The 26,077-nt window shown below is 36.9% G+C and overlaps 2 protein-coding genes across 5 annotated transcripts; one reads left to right on the top strand and one right to left on the bottom strand.

The window, feature by feature from the left end:
• Nucleotides 1-1,732: 1,732 nt before the first annotated feature.
• On the bottom strand, nt 1,733-8,917 carry LOC105172658 (tRNA synthetase class II (D, K and N) family protein). Of its 2 annotated transcripts, XM_088886152.1 has the most exons (15): nt 8,474-8,917; nt 8,199-8,342; nt 7,704-7,813; nt 6,813-6,924; nt 6,592-6,663; nt 5,892-5,983; nt 5,466-5,586; nt 4,779-4,901; nt 4,361-4,556; nt 4,088-4,275; nt 3,906-3,977; nt 3,349-3,447; nt 3,183-3,263; nt 2,711-2,768; nt 1,733-2,288 (listed from the first exon to the last, which is right to left on the bottom strand). In XM_088886152.1, exons 1-15 carry the CDS (start codon nt 8,855-8,857, stop codon nt 2,110-2,112), a joined length of 2,031 nt encoding a protein of 676 aa, XP_088742278.1. In that variant the 5' UTR covers nt 8,858-8,917; the 3' UTR covers nt 1,733-2,109. The 2 variants fall into 2 exon arrangements, with proteins under 2 accessions (XP_088742278.1, XP_088742279.1); XM_088886153.1 differs by lacking the exon at nt 8,474-8,917 and having other exon boundaries at nt 7,704-7,838; nt 8,199-8,337.
• Nucleotides 8,918-10,098: 1,181 nt separating this feature from the next.
• Nucleotides 10,099-25,948, top strand: LOC105172659 (pre-mRNA-processing protein 40A). 3 transcript variants are annotated; one of them, XM_011094177.3, is made up of 31 exons: nt 10,099-12,470; nt 12,558-12,911; nt 13,025-13,243; nt 15,906-15,958; nt 16,821-16,886; nt 16,963-17,286; nt 17,366-17,707; nt 17,825-17,892; nt 19,154-19,223; nt 19,693-19,745; nt 19,861-19,918; nt 20,026-20,375; nt 20,470-20,539; nt 20,649-20,747; nt 20,929-20,997; nt 21,071-21,148; nt 21,281-21,367; nt 21,486-21,520; nt 21,628-21,733; nt 22,143-22,223; nt 22,309-22,401; nt 22,503-22,556; nt 22,680-22,796; nt 22,877-22,975; nt 23,300-23,347; nt 23,604-23,696; nt 24,392-24,499; nt 24,588-24,640; nt 24,788-24,890; nt 25,152-25,439; nt 25,542-25,948. In XM_011094177.3, the coding sequence occupies exons 4-31, from the start codon at nt 15,926-15,928 to the stop codon at nt 25,692-25,694; spliced, it is 3,198 nt and encodes a 1,065-aa protein (XP_011092479.1). In that variant the 5' UTR covers nt 10,099-12,470; nt 12,558-12,911; nt 13,025-13,243; nt 15,906-15,925; the 3' UTR covers nt 25,695-25,948. The 3 variants fall into 3 exon arrangements, with proteins under 3 accessions (XP_011092479.1, XP_020552880.1, XP_011092480.1); XM_011094178.3 differs by lacking the exons at nt 10,099-12,470; nt 12,558-12,911; nt 13,025-13,243 and adding an exon at nt 14,243-14,742; XM_020697221.2 differs by lacking the exons at nt 10,099-12,470; nt 12,558-12,911; nt 13,025-13,243; nt 23,300-23,347 and adding an exon at nt 14,241-14,742.
• Nucleotides 25,949-26,077: the final 129 nt, after the last annotated feature.

Raw genomic sequence — 26,077 nt, 5'->3', positions numbered from 1 at the left:
ACAAAATACCAAAAATACCCTTAATGAAGGCATTTTAGTCATTTGAAACTTAAGATCCACGTCTCACCAGAAGCGGGTTGGATAAACCCATCTTTGCTACCGAAGACCGAAGACCGAATTCAGGGAGGGCCGTTCGATTGAAGACGCCCATCAACCTGATAAAGACACGTGGCCCAAGCAACAGTATCCAGCTGAGCCTATAAATGTCCCGGCGCATTATTTATAGAGATAACTGAGATTAGCTATTTTCGATTTATTGTCTCCAGTTTGCATATTTTTACCTCGAACCATTCTAACTTGAGCGTAGGAGGATTGTTGTCGGGGACGCACCCGACGAGCCTCACGTTCGTTTTTATCCTCAGGACTCAAACACTCAATTTTGGGAGAGTATGTGACCGTGATCGATCCAACCAATCGGAGTCGTATATTTCGAGTGAGATCAGAGTGTATACTTGTAATGTTTATACTCAAAAACCATACTTACTGTTTGAACCCACTACCATTAGGTTTACTCTCTCACAGATCAAAAACTCCAACAACCATCAATCCATTCTTCACCCGATTATCGTTAGTATGCTGACTTGCCTGCGGACATTTATCTTCAAGTCCTCCATGGCAGAACTCATCTGCTCCAGCTCCAGCAAACCTAACCACAGGGGGCGTTCCACAATTCAACTTCCGTTTCCAGTTCATCAAGAATTTGGCCTGAATTCAAGTTTAGCTCCAAAACCCTCTGATGATCCACAATCAAATGGCAAAAACAGGGGTGAAGCCGGACTGAGAAAACTTAAGGCGATTTGAACACCACAAAGCGTGCAGATTTTGCCAGCATTTTTAAAGAGCCCGGATCTACGTTTTTATGGCTATTTATTACGAAAGCTGGCCATGCATGTTGTTGTGTGGACAGTTTTTGTTTCAATGTTGCTTTGCATTTTAGACCAGATTTGTGAGTCAGGAAATCCATGCATTAGAAAATCTTGCAAAGTTAACGCATGGATTTCTGAGGTAGAATGTACTTTTAGCTGGCATTATAGGAAGCTACTTAACTGTTTTCATGCAATAAAAGTTGTCATCCAAAGACTAATTCTTTCATTAACTTAATTTTTTGAGTAAATTACAAGTTTTTCTCAAAATTTAGCATGATTGCAAATATTTTTTGTTGTTTAAAAAATTACCAAGTACCTTAATTTTAACAATCATTCAACAATTAATCTCCATTACATTTTAGTCCATTTTTTATAATGAATCGACTAAAATACCTTGTGAACCACAAATTATAATTTTGCTTATTTTTCTTAAACTTTCTGAAGTCTTTTTATGGACTAAATTAACAATTTATCAAATTTTTTCATCAATTTTGTCTTATTTTTTTATAATTTTTTAATTTATTTTTTGGGGAAAAAAAAAAGAAAAAAAAACATCCAGTGAGGTAAAATTGACAATTTTGAACGTCATCCAAAAATTACGTAATTCAATCAAACGTTAGAAACATACTTACAATTTTTCAAATGACAAAAAAATATCCACAATTATGTTAAATCCTCGCAAGAGGGTCATTGTAATTCATCTTAATTTTTCCAACAGTCGAACCTAATAATTCAGTACGACGAAGAGAATCATAAACGTCGGGAGAAGAACTGATGAACATTTCCCATAAACTTTGCATGTACTGCACAATAAGCAGGTGGGAAATGATCAGTGAGCTACATCACAAGTACACGTCAGAAGCATCTTTTCTACCAGGAAAAGCCAAGATCATAATAATTTATTAGTGCTACCAAGAAACATCAGTATGTAGGTACAGAGAGTCCCATTCAGGGGATCACAACTTTGTCATACATGTGGAGCACATATTTACTTGACAAAACAATTAGTTGCATCATACATGGTAATAGCTAGTGTACATCTGCCGTCATACAGTATCTATCTCAAGCAATATTTGAGAAAACCATGCACCATTAGCGTATAACGCCTGAATCAAGACTTGCTTCAGAAGATCTGTTATCTTTAGGAAAAAAATGAGATCCGAATGTTCTATGCAATATGAAGACAATTGTCATCACCTTCTTTTGGAGATAGGTCGTAAAAAACTGATGAAAAGAATATGTTTCAAGAACTTATGGTTGTCTGAAAAGAGAGATCCTTCAGCTGCTGGGGATCAACATCAGAGGGTGCACGAGTAAGGGCGCATTGGGCAGTCGTCGTCTTTGGGAAAGCTATAACATCCCTTATGGAATTCGTACCTGCCAATAGCATCGCCAGTCTATCCAACCCATAAGCAATACCTCCTGCACAATAGCATACCAGTCATAAGACTAGATCCAAATAACCTACATATCAAGCAATTAGAAAAATCCTCCATCCTTAAGAAGTTCAATTAATCAAAATAATCTTCTGATATATGCTGCTATTTTCTTCAATTAAAATTATCTTTTCCCAGACATGAATATTTTCCAACACCTGAGCAAATCCCTATAGTTGATTGAACAAAAATACAAAATGCCAATAGTTGATAACATGTAGCTTTCTACCAATTCTGGTAAAACAAGCTCAAATCTCCCAAATGCTGATTTCCCTGGTACCTTCTGCGTTTGTTATGTTCTATTAATTTCAATTTTCATGTAGGCAGACACATAGATCTGTAAGCCCCATTTGACATAAGCAGGATATTTATGATTTTAGATACTTCCAGAATAAAGTCAGTAAATACCGTGAGGAGGAGCACCCATGTCCAGAGCCTCCAAAAGATACCCAAACTTCGCTTCAGCCTACAGAAAAAATTAAGGGGACACATAATGTAATCGTACAAAAACTTACATTGATTGAATTTCAATTTGATATGTACAGCCTGAAGTTGTTGAATTTTTGTCAACTCATATTAGAAGTTATTTCCCTTTCTTTCCTACGTGTCATTCTTGGGAAAGAAAAGGAGAACCAAATATTTCAAGATGGGAAGCCGAAATTGAAATGAGCATCTGGTCAATCTCCCTAAAGAAAATTTATGACACACTATCGCTTTACAATGTAAATAGGTAACAAAAAGTTAATCTTGCTTTACAATCTACAAAAGCAGCCAAAATTCCAAAAAGTTCAAACGGTTTCTATAATCAGAAAACAATAAAACCTTCTGTGGTGATCTCAGTTCTAAACAGCATACTTGGAGAGCACAAGGATCTGCTCACCTGTTCACGAGAAATTCCAACTATTTCCAAAACCTTTTCTTGCACCTCCCTCTTGTAAATTCTCAAGCTTCCTCCACCAATCTGACAAAAGAAAGTAAAACACATTTTAAAGTGTTTTTCTCATAATTTGAACTGCTACTTCTAAAGCAAATCAAGACTCATGTACCTCAACACCATTGTAGACCATGTCATAAGCTAAGGCACGGGCAGAGGCAAGGTCCTTCATATCATCAGGGTTAGGGGCGGTGAAAGGATGATGCAAGGCCTAAAAAAGGAATAAAAACCAAGTTAGAACATCCCCAAGTTCTTTAGCCACCTTTAGAACTTGACGGTACAGTACATGCTTTCAGCTTTATCATTAAGGAAGCAACCCACACATGACAATTATACCACGATATTTCCACCCAAATCAGCATCCAAGTAAATGCACCTACTAACTTCAGTAATTGACAAATACAAAAAACAAATTATTATTTATCCAGATAAACAACAAAGGTAGTCATACTAATGGACTAAGATATTCTGACATCACAATAAAGCTCAAATATCTGAATTTAGAGCAAAATCAAGTTTAATGAGATCAAATTGTGTTGCAGCCGCCAATATTACAGTTCTATGTTTCATCGTAACACAAATGAAAACTAACAAGGTGTGTGTTAAGCAATATTCTTTCTCAATATTTCTGCTGAAATGAAATTGAGATAATAGGAACATGGCACAAACCTCAAGCCTTTCCTCAGATTCGTTCCACTCAAACATTGGAAAATCAGTAACCCAGAGGATCGAGTGCTTTGACTAATAACCACAGAGATAAACAATATAACAGTTAGAGAAGAAAAGAGCTAATCAAGGAAATCTTGTTCAGTTAAATTCATGAGAGAAAAAGTTACAAGCCAACGACTTACAGGATCAATCAAGCCCAACTCATGCGCTACATGAAGCCTCAGCCTATCTAAAATTTTGTTAACTGATGCATGGTTACCCACAGCAAACAGTACTAGATCCCCAGAATCAGCGGATAACTGTCTCAGTAATTGATTTCGAGCAGTGGTGTCCAAACTTGATACTAATGCAGGAATGCCTTCAAGGGTGCCTGCAATAGTATATTTATGTCGATAACGGCAACTTTTGCAAGGACATGCAATGCACATATGATGTATAAGGTGCATCTTTGTTACCATCATTTGAGACCTTTAAGAATGGTAAACCCTTTGCTCCAGATTTAATAGCTTCATTGTAGATATCTCCCTTTTTTAGAGCACTATTTGAGTAGCTTTTGGCTCCTGAAGGAACACATATTGCTTTAATAATACCCCCACTAGACAAGGTATCTGCAAAAACTTTGAAGGAGGAGTTCCTAAAAACATCAGATACCTGCAGATGCAACACAATTTCATCAAAAAACCCACAAAAATAAATAAAAAACCAATATAAATGTTCTTGATACACTTAAGTCACATGCAATTAAATTGAACCAGCCACCTATAAGGAGGATGAATTAGAATTTGTTAAATCCAACAGTCAGACAGGATAATTTCCTTACCAAGCCAATACAAATGACAACAAAACAGTAAGACATATCAACAAGGAGATTACATCTTTTAATTCAAGATCAAAACGCATATCTGGTCTGTCTGAACCATATCTTCTCATAGCTTCAGAATATGTGAGCCTCGGAAAAGGATTTGGCAATTCAACTCCTTTGATCTCCAGGAAAACCTGCAATAAATTTTATTTGGTCACCACTGGCCCTATATAATTGGAAAAAACAATCTATTGTATATCAGTAACTGTAGAATATAACGAAATATCCACATAATAAGGAACACACGAGCCAACATACCAGTGTCAAAAGGAATGCCACCAGTTACCAACCTTAGCATCCATGAAAAACAAAGCTAACTATTTTCAGGACTAACAAGTAATTCTGTTTACATTACACTTTTGAAGCTCCAAGAAATCCAATAGAAAATTATGCAAGAAAATGTCTTCACTAGACTAACTATAATAGTTAATTGCAGTTGAAGAATTTGAATTTATAGCATAAGGACGCGAATTAGGCATTGATCAACCAGAACTGGAGTCTGGGCCCCCTAATCAAAGACTGGTCTGACCAAGTTCTAGGCCCACAAACCTATTAGCAAACACAGGCCAGATAAGATATACTATTCTCAGGACTCTTCTCAATTAAACTCCATTCTATTATACATCAATCTTTCATTGGCATCTTTAGACCTCCAGCACTAACGAAATATTGATGAATCCATGACCAATCTAACAAACCTTTCTAATCAAATCTTCATTGAGTGTCAGCATGTTCTCAAGAGGGGTGAACGCCATTTCCATGTCCAGCTGTGTAAATTCGGGTTGCCTATCTGCTCTTAGATCTTCATCTCTGAAACATCTGCAAAGCAATAATACAAACATGAATCTGTATCATATTCATGTTAGATAGACGTATTCATTCCAATGCAAGCACATCTGCAGAATGTGAGTACTCGTCCAAGATAAACTAAAAGAATTTTTTGCTTGGAATTCAGGACACCAACCAAAATTATAGGCACTACCTAGATTGCAAATTGCAAGTGGGGGAAATTGGTGCAGCACAAATGGTAGGTTGATAGCTTAAAAAAAGTGATGTAACAAGAAGCATGGTACGCAAAAGAAAAAGAAATGAAAGATCAAATATCTGATAAACAAATTTAATACCTTGCTATTTGGTAGTATTTATCAAAACCAGAGACCATTAGCATCTGCTTGAAGAGCTGTGGACTTTGAGGCAAAGCATAAAATGTTCCAGGCTTCATAGAGAAGACGAAAGCATCAGAACTTCATTCCATGATGAAAATCACTTACTCAACAGATTAATGAGAAGACAAAAGTATGATGATTGTAGAACTAAACTCCTCTTGATGTAGTTGCAGTGCCCCAAAAAAGACGTGTTCTTTTATTCTAAAGAAACAAATTCCGCTTAGAAGCCATTTTTATCATAGAGTTGAACAATTTTCCCATAGCTAAGCAAGTCAATAAAAGAATAAAGCCAGAAAATACTCATAGTAATGAGCAAAACATTTGATTTAGCATATTTCCATTAAAACAGCATGGAAAGGGAATTTCAATACAAAATATGATTGAATGGTACATCGTAACAATCTCAAGCACACAAATGATGGATATAGTATGCAGTCAGTGAAGCCAAAATTAGGGTGTAACACGGTAACATTGACCCTTACCTTAATTAACTCAAGGAAGAATAACATCATAACAATGATGAAGGGAAAATTGAGGCAATGCATTACAAAGTACTGATCTTTTCCCTCAAGCATATGAACCAACAGTCCATTCAATACCAGAGTATGAAAATTTTAACTTCAAGCAGTTCAATCTGAAATAAACTAGTAAAAGATACCTGAATTCTCGATGGCACTAAATAATCCCTTGCTCCTTCTGGAGTGGATCTAGAGAGAATTGGAGTCTCGATCTACCTTATAGCCATTAAGAGGTCAGGATCAACACCAAGAATTACACTAGATACAGAAGCACACTTCAATATCTGCATTTTCTTGTATAAATAAGCTTAATTTGGTATTCATCGTATCATTCAAATGAACTGAGAAACAGAGTGAATACCTCCACAAAACCATGCACATCCTCAAGGTATCGTCGAATGAGTTTCACCACTCTATGCCGCAACATTATATTGGAATTCATATGAGGACGTCGTAAGTCAAGGCAACGATATCTGTGTGAAAGTCAGAAAGTGAAGCTTTTTAGTTAGTTAGATATGGCAATGATTATAGAACTCAAATTCTTAACAAAACAACCATAGTAGCATCTGCAGGCCTCTGAATCAGAAGTAAGTTTTCCTTTCCCTACGGAGCACTTATTCTAATTAATATAGTTGTTGTTAGTGAAAGCATAGAACAGATGGGCCTACTTTTTTTCATAAGTTGGCCATAGACGAAACATTGAAGAGGAGTTGAAGTAAATAGAATTTTCATGAAGATTGAAAGTGAAGGGGCAAACTCTTTACTACTAAAACTGAAGTCTCTCATAATGTTACAAAATCATGGTCATTCCTTGTCTCACGACCTCCAACCCTCATTCCCAACAAGAAACAAGCACAGAGCATAAGCAAGATAATATCAATCTTGAACAACATCAAGTAACTTCAATCAATTTTTAATGCCATGAAATGGAAAGCTAAAAATATTCAAACACCAATTTACTTTTCACATCGATAATTTGCAGCTGGCAGAATGAGAGATTCATAAATTATCTTTATAGTGAGAACTGTAGCATATTGACTCATTCATCCAACTGATCAACTCCAGGAATGGCAATATAACTGCAGCGCACAAACTTTAAATGCTGAAGATATACAATTAAAATCTTCACTTGATCATGTACTTTATAGTCAAATGTTTTCTTGAAAAAATAAACATAGAAACAATCTAGGGAAAATTTTACAATTTAGCATACCAATTACTGACCGCAGAGTCAAAATGGTACGAGGATTACCTCAGTCTGATTTCCTCTTTAGTTGAATCTTTGGCATCGTCTGCAGTAGTAACCAAAAAAGGCAACTTAGATCTCACTGCATTCAACACATGGACATGCTCTGCGGCAACCTGGGCGTATAACCAGTGCATGAAACTGATTAAAGAAGTGGTAGTTGATCAGTCTAAACCATTTTCATTAGCTCATGTCTTGGCAAATAACAAAGTACAAAGGACTAGGTTCTCAAGGGAAAGTTCTCTCCTATCCTTCATTTCTGCAAAGAAAATCCCACTGCAGCCTATCGTCTATAATTGATTAACCAGCTCTGAGAAAATAATATAATTTCTTTGCTATTTTAGAGTTTAACCACAAAAGCACGAAAGAGGCCCGTACCATCTTGAACAAAGTTAACCCATTAGATTTTAAGTGCTCCACAAGGAGCCCGGCTGCAAGTAACTTATGCATTTACAAATAAATGCGCCTCAGAATGTAGCAGAAAACCAAGGGAAAATTCACCTCTATGAAGCCAGTCTTCATTTTTTTATTGATTGACTCAATTGGCCGCAGCCTAACTACACCTTCCACTGCGATTACATACTCGAGCCTCAAGTCATTCACAACCAAATGAGCCTCTGGGAACTCATCTGGAAGCGTAGTAACCTGATCATATTTTCAAAAGACAAAAAAGGGAACAAGATGAAAAGAAGAAATCATCAAAGACAACAATCAGAATTAATCGACAGAATAAATGAATGTACAGAGAAAAGGGGGAAAAGTAGAAGAAAATGAACCTGAACAATTCCGGTATGGTCACGGAGACTAAGGAAAGTGAGACCACCATGAACACGGTGGAGGGCCACCCACCCACAAAGGCGAACCCGTCTGCCAACGTCAGGTTCGGACAATTCACCGCAGAAAGCAGTGCGGCCGACCCATTCGAGTGAATTTACATTGGTGTCAGCGGAGGAAGAGAGGGGTTGTGTGGGAGGGGGGACACTGAGAGTTTCGGAAGAGGAAGCAGAAGCAGATACGGAGGAAAAAGCGCGTCTCCGTAGGAGTTCAGACGGAGTCAATTTGGGGCGCCGGAAAGGGAGGAAGAGAAGAGGGAGAGGTATAAGAACGGAGGACCTGGCGCGAAGGGCCACGGCGGGGAGGGAGCGGAGGAGAAGGGACATGGCGAAGGTGGAGAAGAGAGAGAATTAAACAGGCTTATCTTTTGCAATTGCGAGGGTTTAAGGATTCGGGAGAGTTATCCGTTGGAAATCTCGGGGGTCCGATAGTTCAGTTCGGATCCTACAAGTTAACTAAAAGGGTCAAAAATAAATTAATAGTAACTTACGACCAGTTTTTTCATAAATTTAAATATAATTATAATTATACTTATTTAAAAAATTATTTACTTTTTAATTTGAATGAATGATCGACAATTAGTCTAATTTCTTAGTCTCTTGAAACATTTTATTTTTTTAATTAACCAAAATATCCATAACAATTATGAATTACAATTTTATTATTTTATAAATTTTTTTGAATTATTTTATGAATAAAGTGAACAAATTCTTTTATATCCATCTCTGCCAAATTGTAAATATTTAAATGTTTTAAAAATATAAAAAAAAAAGAAAAAGAAAGTTGACAATTTCATTCCAGTCCTCTTCATAAATTGCATAATTTTATCAAATAATACTGGGTTATTGATATTTTTTTAAACAACAAGGGTTTATTCATAATTATCAAATCATTGGAAGCTTGTTGCAATTTTAACATAATTCAAATTACTCGATACTTGATTGGAATCAATCGATAAAAGTTCGTTTAGATTTAATTTGTTAAACTTAACAAACCAAACTTGAACAAAAAAAATTCAATTCGATTAGTGCAAAACAATAAAATGTATTTACAAATATCAAATTAATCAAGCCCGACTCAAATTTGATTTAATTAATACTTGTTATAAGCCCAGTAATGATTTAAATATATTTGAATAATGATATGTTGGATTCGTCAAATCATTTAGTGGGTGTTCGGAAGAGCTTTTATTGAAGTAATTAGTCGCAGTTAACGCTCACGGTACTCACACGCATAGTTTTTTAACTGTAAGTCAAGACAAATACAAAAGTTCTTTTAAATGTAAATAAAATAAAATTATATATCTATGACTTGGAATTCATTTATTATGTAGATAGAATGAGTTGACATAGAAGCATTGACTTCCTATATATTATATTGCATAGTTGGTCTTTGCCATGTTTATTGTAATTCATGGTTAATTGTATGTTTTCAACGAGGAGTATTTGAAATGATCATAATAGTGCTGATTAGAAAGGAAAAAATTAAAAGGGATTAAAGAATTTTATTTAATTTTATTTTGTTTTTATACTTATACTTAAAAATTTGTGCGCGCTTTTGGTGCTAGTATGTACACAAAATGTCAAAATTGTGAAAAAACCTCTGCAGATGGACCACTATTCCCAACGAGAAACATAGTCCACAAAGATAGTGTCAGTCTCCGACGCCATGAACAGGATCGCTTCAATTTCTCCGAGGCACCCGGAGAAGTTTCAGAGGCAAAAATAGTCCGTCAAGTTTGTTAGTGTTTCTTGATTTCGCTTCAGTTTTTCCTCTGGGTTTTTCGTATTTTCTGTTTTCAGGACTGGGTTTTGATTTTGGGTTGTGTGTATGTGGTGAATAATCGGAGTATCTAAGAAGAAGTTCGGTGGGGAAAGAAGGCACAGTTTCTTGTTTGAAATGTTTTCAAGAAAAAAGGAACAATGAGAAAGATCACAGTTCAAAACCGGCAAAACTCCGAAAAGAGATTGTAAGAAATTCATGTTCCCTACGATTTCATCAGCCTCAAAGTTCAGCCCATACCCAGAAAGAAAGTCTTTTTGGAGAGAAAACGGTCTTGTTCGGACCTCAACCTTATTGTCCGATGGAAAAGCATGTTTTCCTATGACTTGTCTTCAATTCATGAAGCTTTGGAGTCAAAACTTGAAATAGACTCTGGTCAGAACCAGATTAACATTGCAGGTTATTTGGACTAAAATTCAGTGTAAAGAGAGGCTATTTCCAATTTCCAGACCTTTCAAGGGGCCAAAGGTTGAGGCGCATTGCTGATTTTGATACTAACTATATGGGTTCAAGTTTAAAGAACAAGGCTTCGTTTTCGTCCCCCTTGTTCTCTATAACACTGCTAGATTTCCATCCTTCCTTGCCTCTCTGTGATCCTAAAACCGATTACTTATCTCCAAGAGCCAAATTTCATCATTAGAAACCGGACCCCAGAATCGAAATTCTCTTGAACAAAGAAAATGGGTTGGATCCAGATGCACTCAAGCAGAAGATAGTGTTATGGCATAAATTATCTCTGAAGACTTTACACAGTCCGAGAATAGTCTGGCAGGGTCCTGACGAAGATTTAAGGAAGAAGGAAGAGCTGGAGGTTTCTTCAGCTGGCATGGTAATAAAAGCAGAGGAACTGAAGAGAAACCTCATTGTTCTGAACCTTATCAATCCTCACCAATCAGTACAACTTTCAATAATGAAATATTTTAGGATAATTTGGCACATAAAGAGGAAGAGAAATTATGGGCCCCTCTCTAGATTAACATTCTTCTCAGTAATTCTGACTTTCTTAATTGCATGTGGAACAATTTCTCTCACCCCTTGTCCCGCCCTCAATGAGCTTGTTCTCAAAGAGGTTGGCTTATCCGATTGCAGTGTTTTAGATGACCAATTAAGAATTATGTTGTTTGCAAAAGTTTAACTTTTATAAGCCAACAAGACATATTGATCAGTTCTCAGGTACAATTTATGTCTTTTATCTCTAAGCTGAATATTGAGATCAGTGAAGGTGGAAAACTAGCTCAGCAATATGATGTTTGGAACGAGGACGACTTTCTGAAGAGTCCAATCAAGGAGGAATTCTTAGAATCTTGAAGAAGACAAGTTTGTGGAGCAAACGTTGTAATAGACTCATTCCAAGAGGAAGCATATGCTGAACCTGATCCAGTGAGATCTTTGAGAAGGAACTCGGCGCACAACATGATGACATGTTAGAAACTGAAGAAATATCCTCTGGAATAGAGCTTGGTAATGCTTGCAAACTGCTGAGAGTGAAAAAGAGGTTGTCTCTTGTATTGCAACTGAACAATCTGGCTAAAAGTTCAATGACGATCAATTAGGCGCTATACTGCAGGATCAGGAAAGTAAAACTGAAGCCAAACTGGGTAATATCTGAAAGACCTACAGTTGAGAAGTTTTGTGGTGTGACAAACATCTTGGTTTTTCTGTCAGCCCTGTTATTACTTTACTGAAGAAAGAAAGCCCAAGAAAAGTTGACTCACTAAACCATTGTATACAAAGTTGGGAGATGCTGGATTCACGGAATTGGAGAATCAGTAGACAAATTTCATAAGCATTCTATCCTGGGTATTCTTTTCTTCTCTCTGGCTTTGTTGGGAGTTGCAACATTAATTTATCAGCACAAGGCAAATTCCAGCTTGGCTGGTGCTTATGGGCAATTTGATTCACTTGTTGGCGCTGAGTGTATTTACCAAGACAAGCCATTTTCTCAGGATTGGGAAATGGAGCTCGATTTGATTGGTGATTACCCTTCAGATATGACAGGTTTGCAAAGAAAGGGATGAGAGGAACAGGTGAAGTTCAAAGCTTGGAAACAAGGAAGTATTCCAAAGGGCAATCATTGGCTTCTTCAACATATCCACGGGCTCACCTTCCTATTCATATGGATGATTCACCACTTTTAAGATGACGCCAATCAAGGATGTTAGTAGAATGCCAACTTCAACTATTAGTTTTTTTGGTCATTAAATATCTCAAATATTTACACTACATATTCTATTAATTTTACAGGCCAATGGAGACAAGGAAATCATAACACCAGTCAGGTGATCAGGTCGAATAACAATTTGTCAGATGTTCGATATAATTTGAGTCGATCTCTTGAAGAAACAGCAGAGTTCTGATGCGAAACCAAATATAACCTAGTTGCTAACTTAGCTTTAGTGCTTCACTGCTTGTAATTTTGCACACTAACATATTGATTTTTACCTAAATCTTTGAATGCCTACCCTTAAGGCATTATTTTTCAGAACTTTGGGATTATTGCTGGGGCTTATTATGCCACAAGCTCTGCAGCCATTGATGTTCGTGTGGCTGATGCCGCGCCTCATTGGATGGATTCTTGACCAGGTTGGCAGTTTCTAAGTATGTGCCAGAATCATTTGTCAAATTAATTAGTTCAAAAGATGACTGCAGTTTATGAGCTTGTGATGCATATCTACATAATTACCATGCTACTTTTGTACTCCTTCATGCAGTAGATACTCGTGAGCCACGCAATCTGGTTCATGTCTGTTTTATGCATTACATCCCTTGCTTCGCAACCTGTTCAACATACTAATGTGTATGGCTACATAACGTCTCTGCTCCTTCCGCGAACATCCTCTTGGTTTGCTTATACAACATGTCATTGGGCCGTGAACAGATAATCATGTGGATTTGGTGCCATCTGCAATTGGAGATGCATCATAATTGAGGTTTCTTCTTTTGCACGCTCAACTTTTTTATCTTGATCTTGCATGAACTTTATATTATTCTTTGTTGGTATTTATAAGTCCAAGTTAAGGTTAAAATTAATAGCCCTGATCGGCTTCATGACAGTATAATTGTCGTTTCTTAACGGCTTTCCTTTTCTGTCAGGCAGTTGTAATCACTGCCCTCTATATCCACCTACAAATAAATGATATTTATATCTGTTGATCTTTCCAGGGCACACAAGCTACAGGAATGAATATTTGTTTCGACTCTAAATAGCTATGTTGTCTTCCTGCTAGACGAGTATGATGGCATCATAGTTGTTTAATTTTGACTTCATAAATTGGCAGGAGCAGTGAATTTTAAAATCTATAGATTCGAAGAATTTTATGATATTGCAGTTAAGGTGCCAAAGGATCGCCTGCTCAATCAATACAAACAAATATATTTCTCCAAATTTACCCTTTTCAACTAGTTGCTTTATGTTGTAGACACCAATCCGACATCCTAGAAAACTCTTTGGGGCGTCTTGGTGTGTTCATGAAACGACATACCTAACAGTTACTTAACTTTTCCATGCACAGGCATGGCTGTAATCTACCGGTGGCTTGAGTATAAGTACATTTTGGTGCCTTGCCTGTTCGTGCTTCTTCCAGGAAAGGCGATATCCCTGCAAAAGATTAGGTTACTCTGTCGGGAGATGACCGGTTTCCTCTAGCTTGTGTATTCTTCCATGAGTTTCCTTACTCATTGTTCCCAGATAGAGGACGGACATTTGTAAATAGCAAGCCGATGAACATTTTATGTTGTATGTATACTCATAATTGAGTTGATTGAATTACATAATTTGAGTGCCTGTTATTGCATTGTTGAAATTCAGCTTAAGGCATTAAAAAAAGAACTCATATTTGGACATAGTACATAGAAGACACATAATCAAGAAACCTTAATACTATTAATACCATTGTCTGAACAATTTTTGGTTATTTTCTTCACAAAGAAAGACCCAATTTTGAGCAACTAAAATCAGGAAAAAATCTTTGAAAATTTAAGAAAAGGGCATTGAGTAGAAAATAAAAAAGAAAGTCCCAAGAAGAAGAAAGCCCAAAAAGAAAAAAAGGAAATGGAAATTTGAATGGAAGAAGAGTGCAAGAACAGAGCAGGTGTATAAAGGCACAATCTCCGCCGCAAGAATGCTGAAAGGGGAAAGCGGAGAGTGATGAAACTTCACGTGGATGGGTTTTTTGTCAGGGCATATATAAATATTCCAGTGGGTTACAGTTTCGTCTCGTCAAGACTGCCCCAAAAACCCACCCAAAAACTCTCTGTCCCATGTTATATATATACCCTCAGAATCATTTATCATTACTACCAAACCTGCGTTACGTTCCAATCCCATTCATCTGCATTAATTGGTCCGCTCCTCTCTCCCTCTGTTATATGTATTACAGCGGCCTGCGGCTGCATTCGCAGAACGGGACCTCTTCTCTTCTGTTCCAATGTAATTCATTTTGACGCTCTCAGCCTTCCAGTTTTCTTGAAATATTGGGTGATGAAAACTTGTTAGTTTTTCACTTTTGAATGTATGGAAACTGCGCTTTTTGTTTTATCATTGGGTTGAAGAGTAGTTCAATTCTTGGCTTCTTGATTGAATTCTTGGTTGGTTTTTTCTGGAATCAAGTTTTAGAAGTGTTCTCTTGTTTTTCTCGGGTAAAAGATGTCTAGAGAACAGCACGTTTTTTCCCCCCTCCAGTTTTTAGTTTCTTTAGGGTTTTCCTTAAAGATGGTGGGTTGTTCTTTTCTTGGTTGATTTCTTTCAAGAATTTGGTTGGCCTGCCAAGGCAGGGTTTAGTTGTTTATTAACTGCTGCACCACTCAGGGATGTTCTTGATTGAATTCAAGTTTTTCAATGATCTTCTTTATGGTTTTTATTGAACTTTAGGATGTAAGAATTGGAGTGAGAATGCAGATTTTTGTTTTAACGAAAAAAATGCACCCCAAGAAGATCATGCGGTTCTTAGATAAAAAGTGGCTATTCTTCTTTCTCTTTGGGTTTCATCCATTTTAAACTGGGACCTGCAGAGGAGGTTTACCTTTCTGGTTTTTTAAGTTACAGCCATCCGCATATATCTTCAAATAAAGCCTGATTATGCATTAGTTATAGAATTTCTATGGCAAATCAAGGAAACAGAAAGGGCTTGTATGAAAATACTAGGCATGCATTTCTAACTAGGTATTTTATCATTATCACGGATCTGTTTCTTTTGATCCCTTTATTGGTTGTTAGGTATGACTAACTCCATCTTGTTGTCAGCATGGTTCAAAACTTTAATATTGGAACATATGTGGATATTGTTTTGTATGTTCTTTTGGTAGTGGTCATGACTCACAAGGAAAATATGTTATGGTCACCTGTACAACTAAATTAACAGTCGCGTATTGAATTGACAGTTGTTAATGTTTTCATTAAGTGCTAACCGAGGACATAACTTGTCTTAGCCTTATCATTGCTTTATCTGCCACTTTTATCGTATTCTTTCTCACTTCTTGTTTCTTTGCAATGAAACTGAGCTCTTGTGACAATTTGCACATTCTTAATTTATAAAATATAGAGTTTTCTAAAACTAATTTACTAATATTTTGTGTTTTTCATGGTTGTTTCAGAAATTGGTCATTTGCCTGAAATGGCCAATAACTCCCAGTCCACAGGCATGCAGGTATCAAATTTAAAATGCTTTCTTAATAATATAGTTTGATAATGGTTTCTACTTAAGCACATATTCTTGACGTATTTGGTGCACATTAGTTGATTATGTATTATTACATGTGAAGTAGTTTGCCATTATTATTACGTTAACGTGATTAAATGCTATTCCCATTCCTGTAAAAGATAGTTTAGTTATCTAACCATTTATATTTGAAGTATAATTATTATGGTCGAAGCTGCTAATGAAGTAATGTGGCTCATGTATGCTTACATCTAAACATGCACATGCAGGTGTTCGTGCATGTCTTCTGTATGTATTATTGCCTTGGAATTCTAGTGTGGGCATAGACGTTTGACGTTTTTCGTAAGGGGGGTTGACAATTGTGCAATAATAGCAAATAGTGTGGTAGTATAATGCCACGGATATTGTCAGAATTCAATGGGAACGCTTCCGAAGTACTTGGAGTTATGATTTGTCACACATGTCTTATTTGGATACATTTTTCAACTGTGTTTCCTAGATCAAACTTACAACAATTTAATTTGTTCCTCTCTTAACTTGTCAACTATATGATCCATATCATAGAATCCTTAACTTTGTTTTCATACTGTAGCATGATAAAGTGACAGGCTTTGTATTATGTTTCTAAGGAAATTTACAGCTCATAGTAGGAGTGTAAGGCATTATATTCCTTTCTGTTTATCTTCTATTCTTCTGAGGATATCCTGTGTTTTTAGTCAGGTGACACAATACACTTGCTTCTAGCTTTTGTTCTTTCTGGTCTGAAATCGGCTTTCGTCTAACTATTTTCTGTTTCTATGCTTCCTTAACTAATTACTTTTGTCTCCATTTACATGATTATTGGGAAAAGCCTGTTCGGCCCCATATAATTGGTCATGTGGGTCCTCCAAATCCTCTTCCTCCCATGTCAATGCAAGTAAGGTTACTTTGTTTCTAATTTCATATTTTGTTACTGGTAATATCCACACTGTTAATCCATTCTTTTGTTTTAGTTCCGACCTGTAGCTCCACCGCCGCCACCACAACCATTTGTTCCAGTGCCGCCTCAGCAATTTCAGGCAGGTGGACATTCAAACATGGGAATGCCACCACATCCTCCACCAATCCAGTATCCTCAAGCAGTGCCACCTCCACAACAGCAGCCACCCCCTCAAAGACCCAGTATTCCAGGACATGGTCTGCCACAAGGACCACCACTTCCAGCGCCAGATTTCCAGCCCAACAGACCTGTGATGTCTGCTCCTCCGCAGCCTCAAATCTCCAATAATTTCATGCCTAGTTTTGGTGGTCCCAGAATTTCTCATGTGTCATACAGTGTAATCCTTTTTCTTGGCTCTATTAGTTATGAAATTGGTCTAGCTAGCAAAATTTATATCCTTGAACACTTCTGTTTAGTTATCCTCGTCATCTGGTGGCCAACAACAAATCAATGTGGTCTCCACGGCACAGCATCTACCGATGTCCCAGACAGAGGCTCCCAACTTTCCCGCTGTTGGGCAACCTTGGTATCCTACTGGAAATCAGAATGTGCAACCAGTTTTGCCTATGCAACAACCTGTGGAACAAAGTGCTGGGGAACAAACATGGTCTTCAACTGTGACCCAGAACATAAAGCCTGTCACTCCTTTGCAGCAGAATGGTGAGCAAAATGCTGGGACGCAACAATGGTTTCCAAGTGGGAATCAAAATGTGCAATCTAATACACCTCAGCAGAATGAGGAACAAAGTGCTAGCATGGTCAGTCTAATGAGAATTTACAGAAGTTACTTAAATGTTTTTGTGATTAATTGTGTTCTGCCATATAACCTCATTTCTATCAGAAATAAGATTCTACATGTTTTTTTTTTATTTCAGGGGACGAATACTCTGCCTGACCTAGCCAAAACAGATTGGAGAGAGTACACCTCTCGTGATGGGAAAAAGTATGTGACTGTTAAGCTAGTTAAATTGTGATTTCAAATTTGATTGGAATTCCCTCTATCTTGTATTAAATATTGCTGTTCTGAGCCGGATAGCGACTCCATGTATGTATATGATTATGTCTCTACAACTTGAGACAGCACTCTGATAGCTTCTGCACAAAATGGAATTACCTCATAAGAGCAGTTTAACTGTTTATTTTATCATAGGAATAACAGAGTAACAAATTATGCTTCACGTTTTCATTTCATCCACGGACTATACGCCTCTTGTTCTTTGAAAGCAAATACCTTTTTGATCAATTTGTGGAAGGAGAGACATGCATTTACATTTACGTGTCATTATGAACCATTATATGCATGTTTCTTACAGCTCGTAGTTTTTTTCTCTCTTCTAGGCAAAGGATCTGTCTGTTGGGTAAGCAATAGGATCTCTCTTTTCTTGAACATGTATGGTGGGTTTTAGTGGTCTTTCTGGCGAGCTTGATATTCTTTACTAGTAAACTATAACATTGGTTTCTGGAAGCTTTGCCGTGAAACTCCTCTGAACGATAATCATTATGTTTCTTTTAAGTTTAACCAGGAAAGAAACACATGCCAACTTTCAGGAACATGCTGCCCTTAAAAGCGTACAGCCATTTTTGTTCCTTCTCTCTACATGATATGCGAAAGAGCGTTAGAGAATTCACATCTATGTTTCTTTAGGATTTTAACCATGACGCGTGGAGGCACTGAATGATCTAAAACGAGGCACATGGATTTTTCGATGTACTGCCTTTCATTGTCAATCAGTTTTTCTTGTCGTTTACTTCTTCTCTATAATTAAAGTTGACTTGGGTAATTACTAGTTTCTTGCAAGTCGTGGAGGAGCTTGCGTAGATAAAATTTGTAGCCTTGTTGAAGAGAATAAATATAGTTACTTTTAATGCTGTATATGCATTAATTGCTGTTTCTTTTTTTTATATACATGGTGCATATTGGGTTCTGTATCTTTGATCGTTTGCATTTTCTCTCTAACGAGGAGAAATATGGTTTGACATGTGGTGATGGGTTAACAATACTCCAGGAGAGATGGTGAAGTTGTAAGCGAAGCTGGAGTATTTACCCAAAAAAAGGACGTTTTCAAATTTAAATCTCTAGTCTTTACCAAGAAGTAGTTATAAAACACATGTTTTATTGAGAAAATCATGATAAGATCCTGTTTAGATTCCTGTCCTACTTCTGTTATTACATTTGTTAATATTATAGCACATGTAAAATGCAGATACTATTACAACAAAAGGACAAGGGTTTCTTCATGGGAGAAGCCTTTAGAATTGATGACGCCAACTGAGGTGAGTCAACAGTTGACCTATGCTTTAGATACCATGTTTCTGTTATGCATTGTCTTTATTGTGCTGGTACTAGCACGAGATGTTCCTTCACTATCTTTTCTTTGACACAAATGTCTATGACAACTTTTTCTTACTCTTGAAATAAGATATATTAATATTAAGTGAAAATAGAAATATATACACTTTATATAACTTGGGTCAAGGGGCAGACCTTCAACTTGGCCTATTATTCTTATACTGCATCGGCATTCAAAGTTTTTGCATCATTTACTAATACTTAGTTTCTCTAGTTCGTATGTCTTATGTGAGTTTGTAACAAGTAAATTTAGAGAATATTAATTATTTCTTTGGTGCATGAAAGTCTGCATAAAATGTAATGCTATACATTGAAATGACACATTCCTTTCCTGGAGTTTGATATTCTCCTGCTTTTTTGCATGTGCCACTGATTCAGCTTTTATGACTGCAGAGGGCTGATGCATCTACTGACTGGAGAGAAATCACTACTCCTGAGGGAAGAAGGTGTTTGTATTAATAGTTTTCCAGTGTTTGAGACTTTCTTCTGTTGCAGTTGTAAAAGATCCTATATCTACATTGTTTACATGAATTATGCTGACTCTCTTAGATTTTACTACAGGTTTTACTTTAATAAGGTGACCAAACAATCAAAATGGGCTATTCCAGACGAAGTCAAGGTATTTAATCTGATCAACTAGATATATATCATGTAAAGTATCAACAGAGAACTATCATGACTTTTGCTAGGCTATTCATTGTTTAACACTCATGAACTTGTGTATAGTTGGCTCGTGAGCGAGCTAATATGACTTCAAGTGAAGGGACACCGACAATAAAGGATGTAAATTCATATGCATCTGCTGCTGTTTCTGTTTCTGGGACCGAAGTAGCAAACCACAATGCAGATAATTTATCTTTCTCAGCTCCAGAAATGGTGTCAAGCCCAGTTTCTGTTACACCTCCTGTTAATCCTGAACTTGCAGCGGCTTCTGGATCATCAAGCATACAAGAGGAGGTTGCTAATTTAAAATCAGATGCAACTGGAGTGCACACTCCAGGGGAAATTGCCACATCAACAGTTGTGTCAGACCCTCCTGTGCCCGTTGCTATGGCCACTTCCATGTCTACACCAATGTATCACATGTTTCCTTTTACTTATTGATGTTATGCAAGGAGTCTTTGTGATTGGTTGTAATAATGGCTTGCTTTCAATGCTGTTTCATTTCAGGAGAATCTCCAATAAGTCGCCTCAGGATGCTGCACCTTCTTCTGTAGACACTTTTGCAGAGAGTGTAGAGGTTAACATGTGGCTTCTGTACTCGTTCTATTTCTTTTTTTTCTCCTTCACTGAGTAGAAAAAGATGCATTTCTTCACTGCCATTATATTAGTCATTCATTCATCTGCAGGGAGCCGATACAAGTGCAGGAATTTCTGGAAGTGGAGGCAACAATGCACCAGAAGTGAAAAAAGTAGAGCATGGACCTTTAGTCTATGAGAGTAAAGAGGTATAGCTGATTGGCCAGTGTCTTGTGACTTAATTAAGTATATGGTAACTTTGCTCAAGACCTTAAGTTGAATAAGGAAAAGACCATTAAGAAAGTTGCTTGTTAATCATTTATCTAAGTCGACATGATTGCAACTTGTCTCTTCCTCTTCCTCTCATTCTGTCCTTGGATTTTTACTTAGGGGGCAAAGAATGCTTTCAAAGCTCTATTGGAAACAGCAAATGTTGGGCCTGACTGGAACTGGGACCAGGTCTGTTGCTTCTTCTTTACAATTTCTAGTTATTAGTCCGAAATCTATATACATAAATAATAAATATAAGCAGGCTATGAGAGTGATAATAAATGACCGGAGATATGGTGCACTGAAAACTCTTGGAGAGCGAAAGCAAACTTTCAATGAGGTAAATCCTTATGATCACAACAATGAAGTTGTTTTGATGGTTATATTCTGTTACTCATGTCAAATAATTGCCAACAGTTGTGTTCTACTTTGAGCATATGATTATTCATTGTGTTTATGATCTCTGTTTCAGTTTATTGGGCAGAAGAAGAAACAGGAAGCTGAAGAGAAACGAGCTAGGCAGAAGAAAGCAAGGGAAAATTTCAAGAAAATGTTACAAGTAAGTTGATTTTTTGCTTTGTCATTATGCCAAAAGCATGTCTAATCACATATCTTGAGGAAAAAAGAAGATATTATTTATGCTTCACTCAAATGTCTGTGGCCTTTGATATACCCAGGAATCTAAAGATCTGACGTCATCGACGAGATGGAGGTCTGTCTTTGTCTTTGTCTTCGTCTTCTTATGAGTGTGTACAAATGGGCATGTATTTTTACATGGTTGTCATCTGTTATATATTAACTTCTTGGACTACTGTTCAGCAAAGCAATATCTATGTTCGAAAAAGACGAACGTTTTCAAGCTGTTGAACGAGCTAAAGATCGCGAAGACCTCTTTGAAGACCATTTAGAGGAGCTTAAGAGAAAGGTAATTTACTGTTCTCTTAGCTAGTAAGCAGATTTAGGCGGATGTCCAAGCTCCCAATTGCTGGTTTGACTAATTTGTCTATTATTGGCTAGGAGTTCTTTATATTAAAGTTTTGTTATTTATTTTTTGTATTGCTTTTTAGTAAATTTTTCTATTTTGGGGACATTTGTATCTGAATGTTCTTTTTTATTTATACTCAGTAAGCACCCTTGAGCATATACTGGGCTGTACGTAAGTGTGGGAGAATTTTCTTATCTTAATTGATGCCATCTGAAAGTGTTCTTTTTGTTACTTCTGATATTTCATCTCTGAAACACCCAAGTCCCATTCTATACTCTGAGAGATTAGATTGGATGCAACTCTTTCAAACCTCTGACCTTTTTGCTTACACATTGTTTATCTTGATTAGGAACGGGCAAAGGCTTTGGAGGAGCACAAACGTCATAAAGCTGAATATTTGGAATTTTTAAAGTCTTGCGACTTTATCAAGGTGTGCTGCTTCGTTTATATTATTTTTACTCCAATGCTTTACCAACAGATACTGTATTTGCTTCTATATTACCTTATTTACTCAGGCAAGCAGTCAATGGAGAAAAGTTCAGAATCGCTTAGAAGCTGATGAGAGATGTTCACGCCTTGAAAAAATAGAACGCTTGGAAATCTTCCAAGTAACACTTATTCTGCATTTCGATAAAATTATGAATCAAAACATCTGCAGCATGATAATTTTCAGATATGTGGTTAGTATAGTTGAATTGGCATGTTTCAGGAATACATACGAGATCTAGAGATGGAAGAAGAAGAACAGAGGAAGCTGCGTATGGTAAGTTACTCATGGATTTCCTATGGTAGTCTGGATTATTAGCATGTTCTCAGTTCTCTCTATATTTCTCTGTCTGTCTATCTCTGCTTCCCCTTACAATAAAAAAACATGCACAACAAATAGGAGGAACAGAGGAAAGCAGAGCGTAAAAATCGTGATGAGTTTCGGAAGCTGATGGAGGAACATGTTGCCGGTGGCATTCTTACTGCCAATTCTCATTGGCGAGACTATTGCATGAAGGTTCTGTTCTGTTTCCTTATCCGCATGGTTGGACGAAAATATTCTTTTTGCTTTCTGTTTGAACTTCGACATGATTTTAGGTTAAAGATGCCCCTGCCTATCTGGCTGTATCTTCAAACACCTCAGGGTCTACTGCAAAAGATCTCTTTGATGATGTTATAGATGACCTTGAGAAACAGGTAGTTGAAGTTGGCTATTCTTACTTTTGTATTTCTTTCTCTAAAAGTATCTATGTTTTGAGAATTGATCTAGAAATTGTAGAATAGACCGATAGTCTCACATCATTTTGTTGCTATTGCTATTGCTATTTCTTATGTGTCATTCCTATCTGGTTTAGTTAAATAATCCAATCACACATTTAATCACTTTTTATCCTATCATGCATATATCCCATGCAAAAAGTAATTTACAATTGTAGTCTGTCAAAATGATTACTTCTGTTCTTTCTCCTTTCACTTTGACATAATGCCATAATAAGTATTTGTTTGATAATTGAATTGCAGTATATGGAGGATAAGGAGAGAATAGAGGAAACAATAAAGAGTGTAAAGGTATTAAAATGTCTTCTTCGTTTTGGACCGACTGACACGTTGAATTGGAGAATGAATGAGCTTGACTACCTTATTTGCCTCTTTCTAATTGCGCACGAAAAAGCTTCAGGCTATCTGATCCGTAAATGATGTCAATTGAACCTCTCTCCTTTAATCTTCCCTAGTACTAATTATTACAGTTAACTAACGTCCTGCTGGCAAATCATAGTGTACCTATGTTCTAACAAATCAATTTACAAAACCTGCATGGTGCCAGATATCCTTGTCAATGAACTGGACTTTTGAAGACTTCAAGGGTGCGCTCCCCAAAGAGATTAGCCCAAAACCAATATCGGATATCAACTTGAAGGTAACATTTTCCTCTTGATAATCATTTCTATGCATGATAATGTCAAAATTATGCTTCCATAGAACATGAGAAAAAATTGTGATGCATGTTTCCCACCATAACTTTTAGTACCTACTGTTTATTTGTTTTGGATATTGAAAACCCGTGGAAGCAAGAGAGTACATTCGAAGCACTGGTTATAGTATAAATCAGTCCCCAGGTATATGTTTTTTAGTCCTACGCTTAAGTCTAAATTTGTCCAGACATGCATGATAAAAGTTCCTATATATTCTCTTATGTCCATTATATTGGTGTAAGGTTAACCAAAGATATGTGACAACTGACAAGGTTATCCACTGCTGGTTGAAAGTACAATACCAATTCGGTTTACCAATGGGTTGGAGAGTGACCAAAATTACTTTCCTGCTAAGCTTGTTTTATGGTGCTCACTGCCATAGTAGTTAATGGCGCACTAGGGCGCGCGCCATGGCGGGAGGCGGGAGAGGCAAATTTGGGTTATCGTTTTTGTTGAATGCCTTCATTTATACATAGATCTTGTATCAGATTGATTCAGAGCAAGTAGAATTTGGGTGTGTGTGTGCGCGCGCGCGTAAACACACACCCACTCTCAAACTTATTCATGTTATGGTTTTTATGCATTTACTTATCTCCTCTTTTATATCTTGAAAATCTGATTTATAAGTCACTGTTTGCAGCTTATCTTTGAGGAGTTACTAGAAATTACCAAGGAGAAAGGAGAAAAGGAAGCTAAGAAGCGTAAGCGTCTAGCTGAAGATATCTATGAATTCCTTTTTACTTCAAAGGTATACAGAGCTATGAGTTCATCGGCAGATCAGTTGCTTTTGCTTATCATTTTTGTTCTATGTATCTTTAACTTGTGCTTTTAAATAGGAAATAACATCATCTTCAAAGTGGGAAGACTGCAAACCACTTGTTGAAGAGAGGTAAACACTTTATCTGCTGACCAATTATCTAGAAAATGTTGGGTTTTTCTCAAAATGTTGATGAACTGTTTCTGCATTGTTTACTTGGGTGTTTGGTGCTTAATCCCCACCAGCTTTACATATCGAGTTAAATATGTCCTTGGACAGGTTCATAGGGGAAGAGAGCTTTTTCCGAGAAATCTTTGATAAGGTCATTATTGAACTTAAAGAGAAGGCAAAAGGGAAGGAGCGCAAGCGAAAAGAGGAAAAGGTATGCAAATCTAGCTTGATTATCTTTTGCCATCTCTGGCTTGCCATTAGAAGCATTAGCCATCCGTTTCCCAATGTGCTGAAGCTTAGCAACTTCATTGTGTGAATGTTGCACAAAATTCAGCACACCAGTTATGTTAATTGCTCTGCTCTCTGCTGTATAAGTCCTTAACTGTGTCTTCATCTAGATACCTCGGATTTCTATTTATATTATTTGAAAATTTGTAATTCTAAATTGCTAAAAGAACTGGCCATTTTGCAGGCTAAGAAGGAGAAGGAGAGAAAGGATAAGGAGAAGAAGGAAAAGGAGAGAAAAAATAAAGACAGAGGAGGTGAGAGCAGAAAGGGTAAAGAGAGATATAAAATAGACGAGACAGATAGTGATGAATCCGAGTCTTACAGTTTGGAAGAGAAGAAAAGGTCAAAGGAAAGGAATAAGAAACATCAGAAGCGAAGAATGGGTTCTTTTGATGATACGAGTTTGGATGATGATGAGAAAGACCGGTCCAGGTCTCATAGACACAGCTCAGATTCCAAAAAGCCCAAGCAGGTATCTTCATTTATCTGACTTTTTATACACGTCAAAAGCATTAATCCTTCAGCTCGTGTACGGGAATAACATTTTTAAGATGTAAATCTTTTAATTCGACAGAAGGAGAAGGAGAAACAAACATGGAGTTCGGAAGCGGATTCTGAAAGCCAAAGCAAGAGACACAAGAAGGACCATTGGGATGCCTCTGATAAGAATACTGATCACGAGGAGAATAAAGATGGGGAGTTTGGTGAGGATGGAGAGGTCCAGTAGCATGTACTTGCTGGGGTGTTCAGTGTTGACAAGCTCGCTTGCCGATTTATTTATGTGATATCGGTTAGATCTATTTCCTTCTCTGTGTACTAAATTATAACCCCGAAGAGGTTAGTTTTTCTAAATCTGGTCCTCAATCTATATAGAAGCTTGAAGCTTAATTATACAGTTTACTTAAAATTTGAACAGTGATTGCAACTTCTATTTTTGTGGGGATTTTATTTTATTTAAACAATGATGGTTGTTCAGCTGTATCTATATTTCCAGGTGCTTCATGTACTTTGTTATTTTCCTTGGTGCATGCTTGATCAATGCAATGCTCATACTGTCATATACTACACAGCACTTCTAATTTTCTATTTGCATATTTGGTTGGTGCGATG

Source organism: Sesamum indicum, linkage group LG10 (assembly GCF_026168435.1).
Source record: "Sesamum indicum cultivar Baizhima isolate 11 linkage group LG10, ASM2616843v1, whole genome shotgun sequence".
Lineage (NCBI taxonomy): Eukaryota > Viridiplantae > Streptophyta > Magnoliopsida > Lamiales > Pedaliaceae > Sesamum > Sesamum indicum.
Note: the sequence above shows the minus strand (reverse complement) of the source record. Positions and strands in the feature narration are given on the sequence as shown.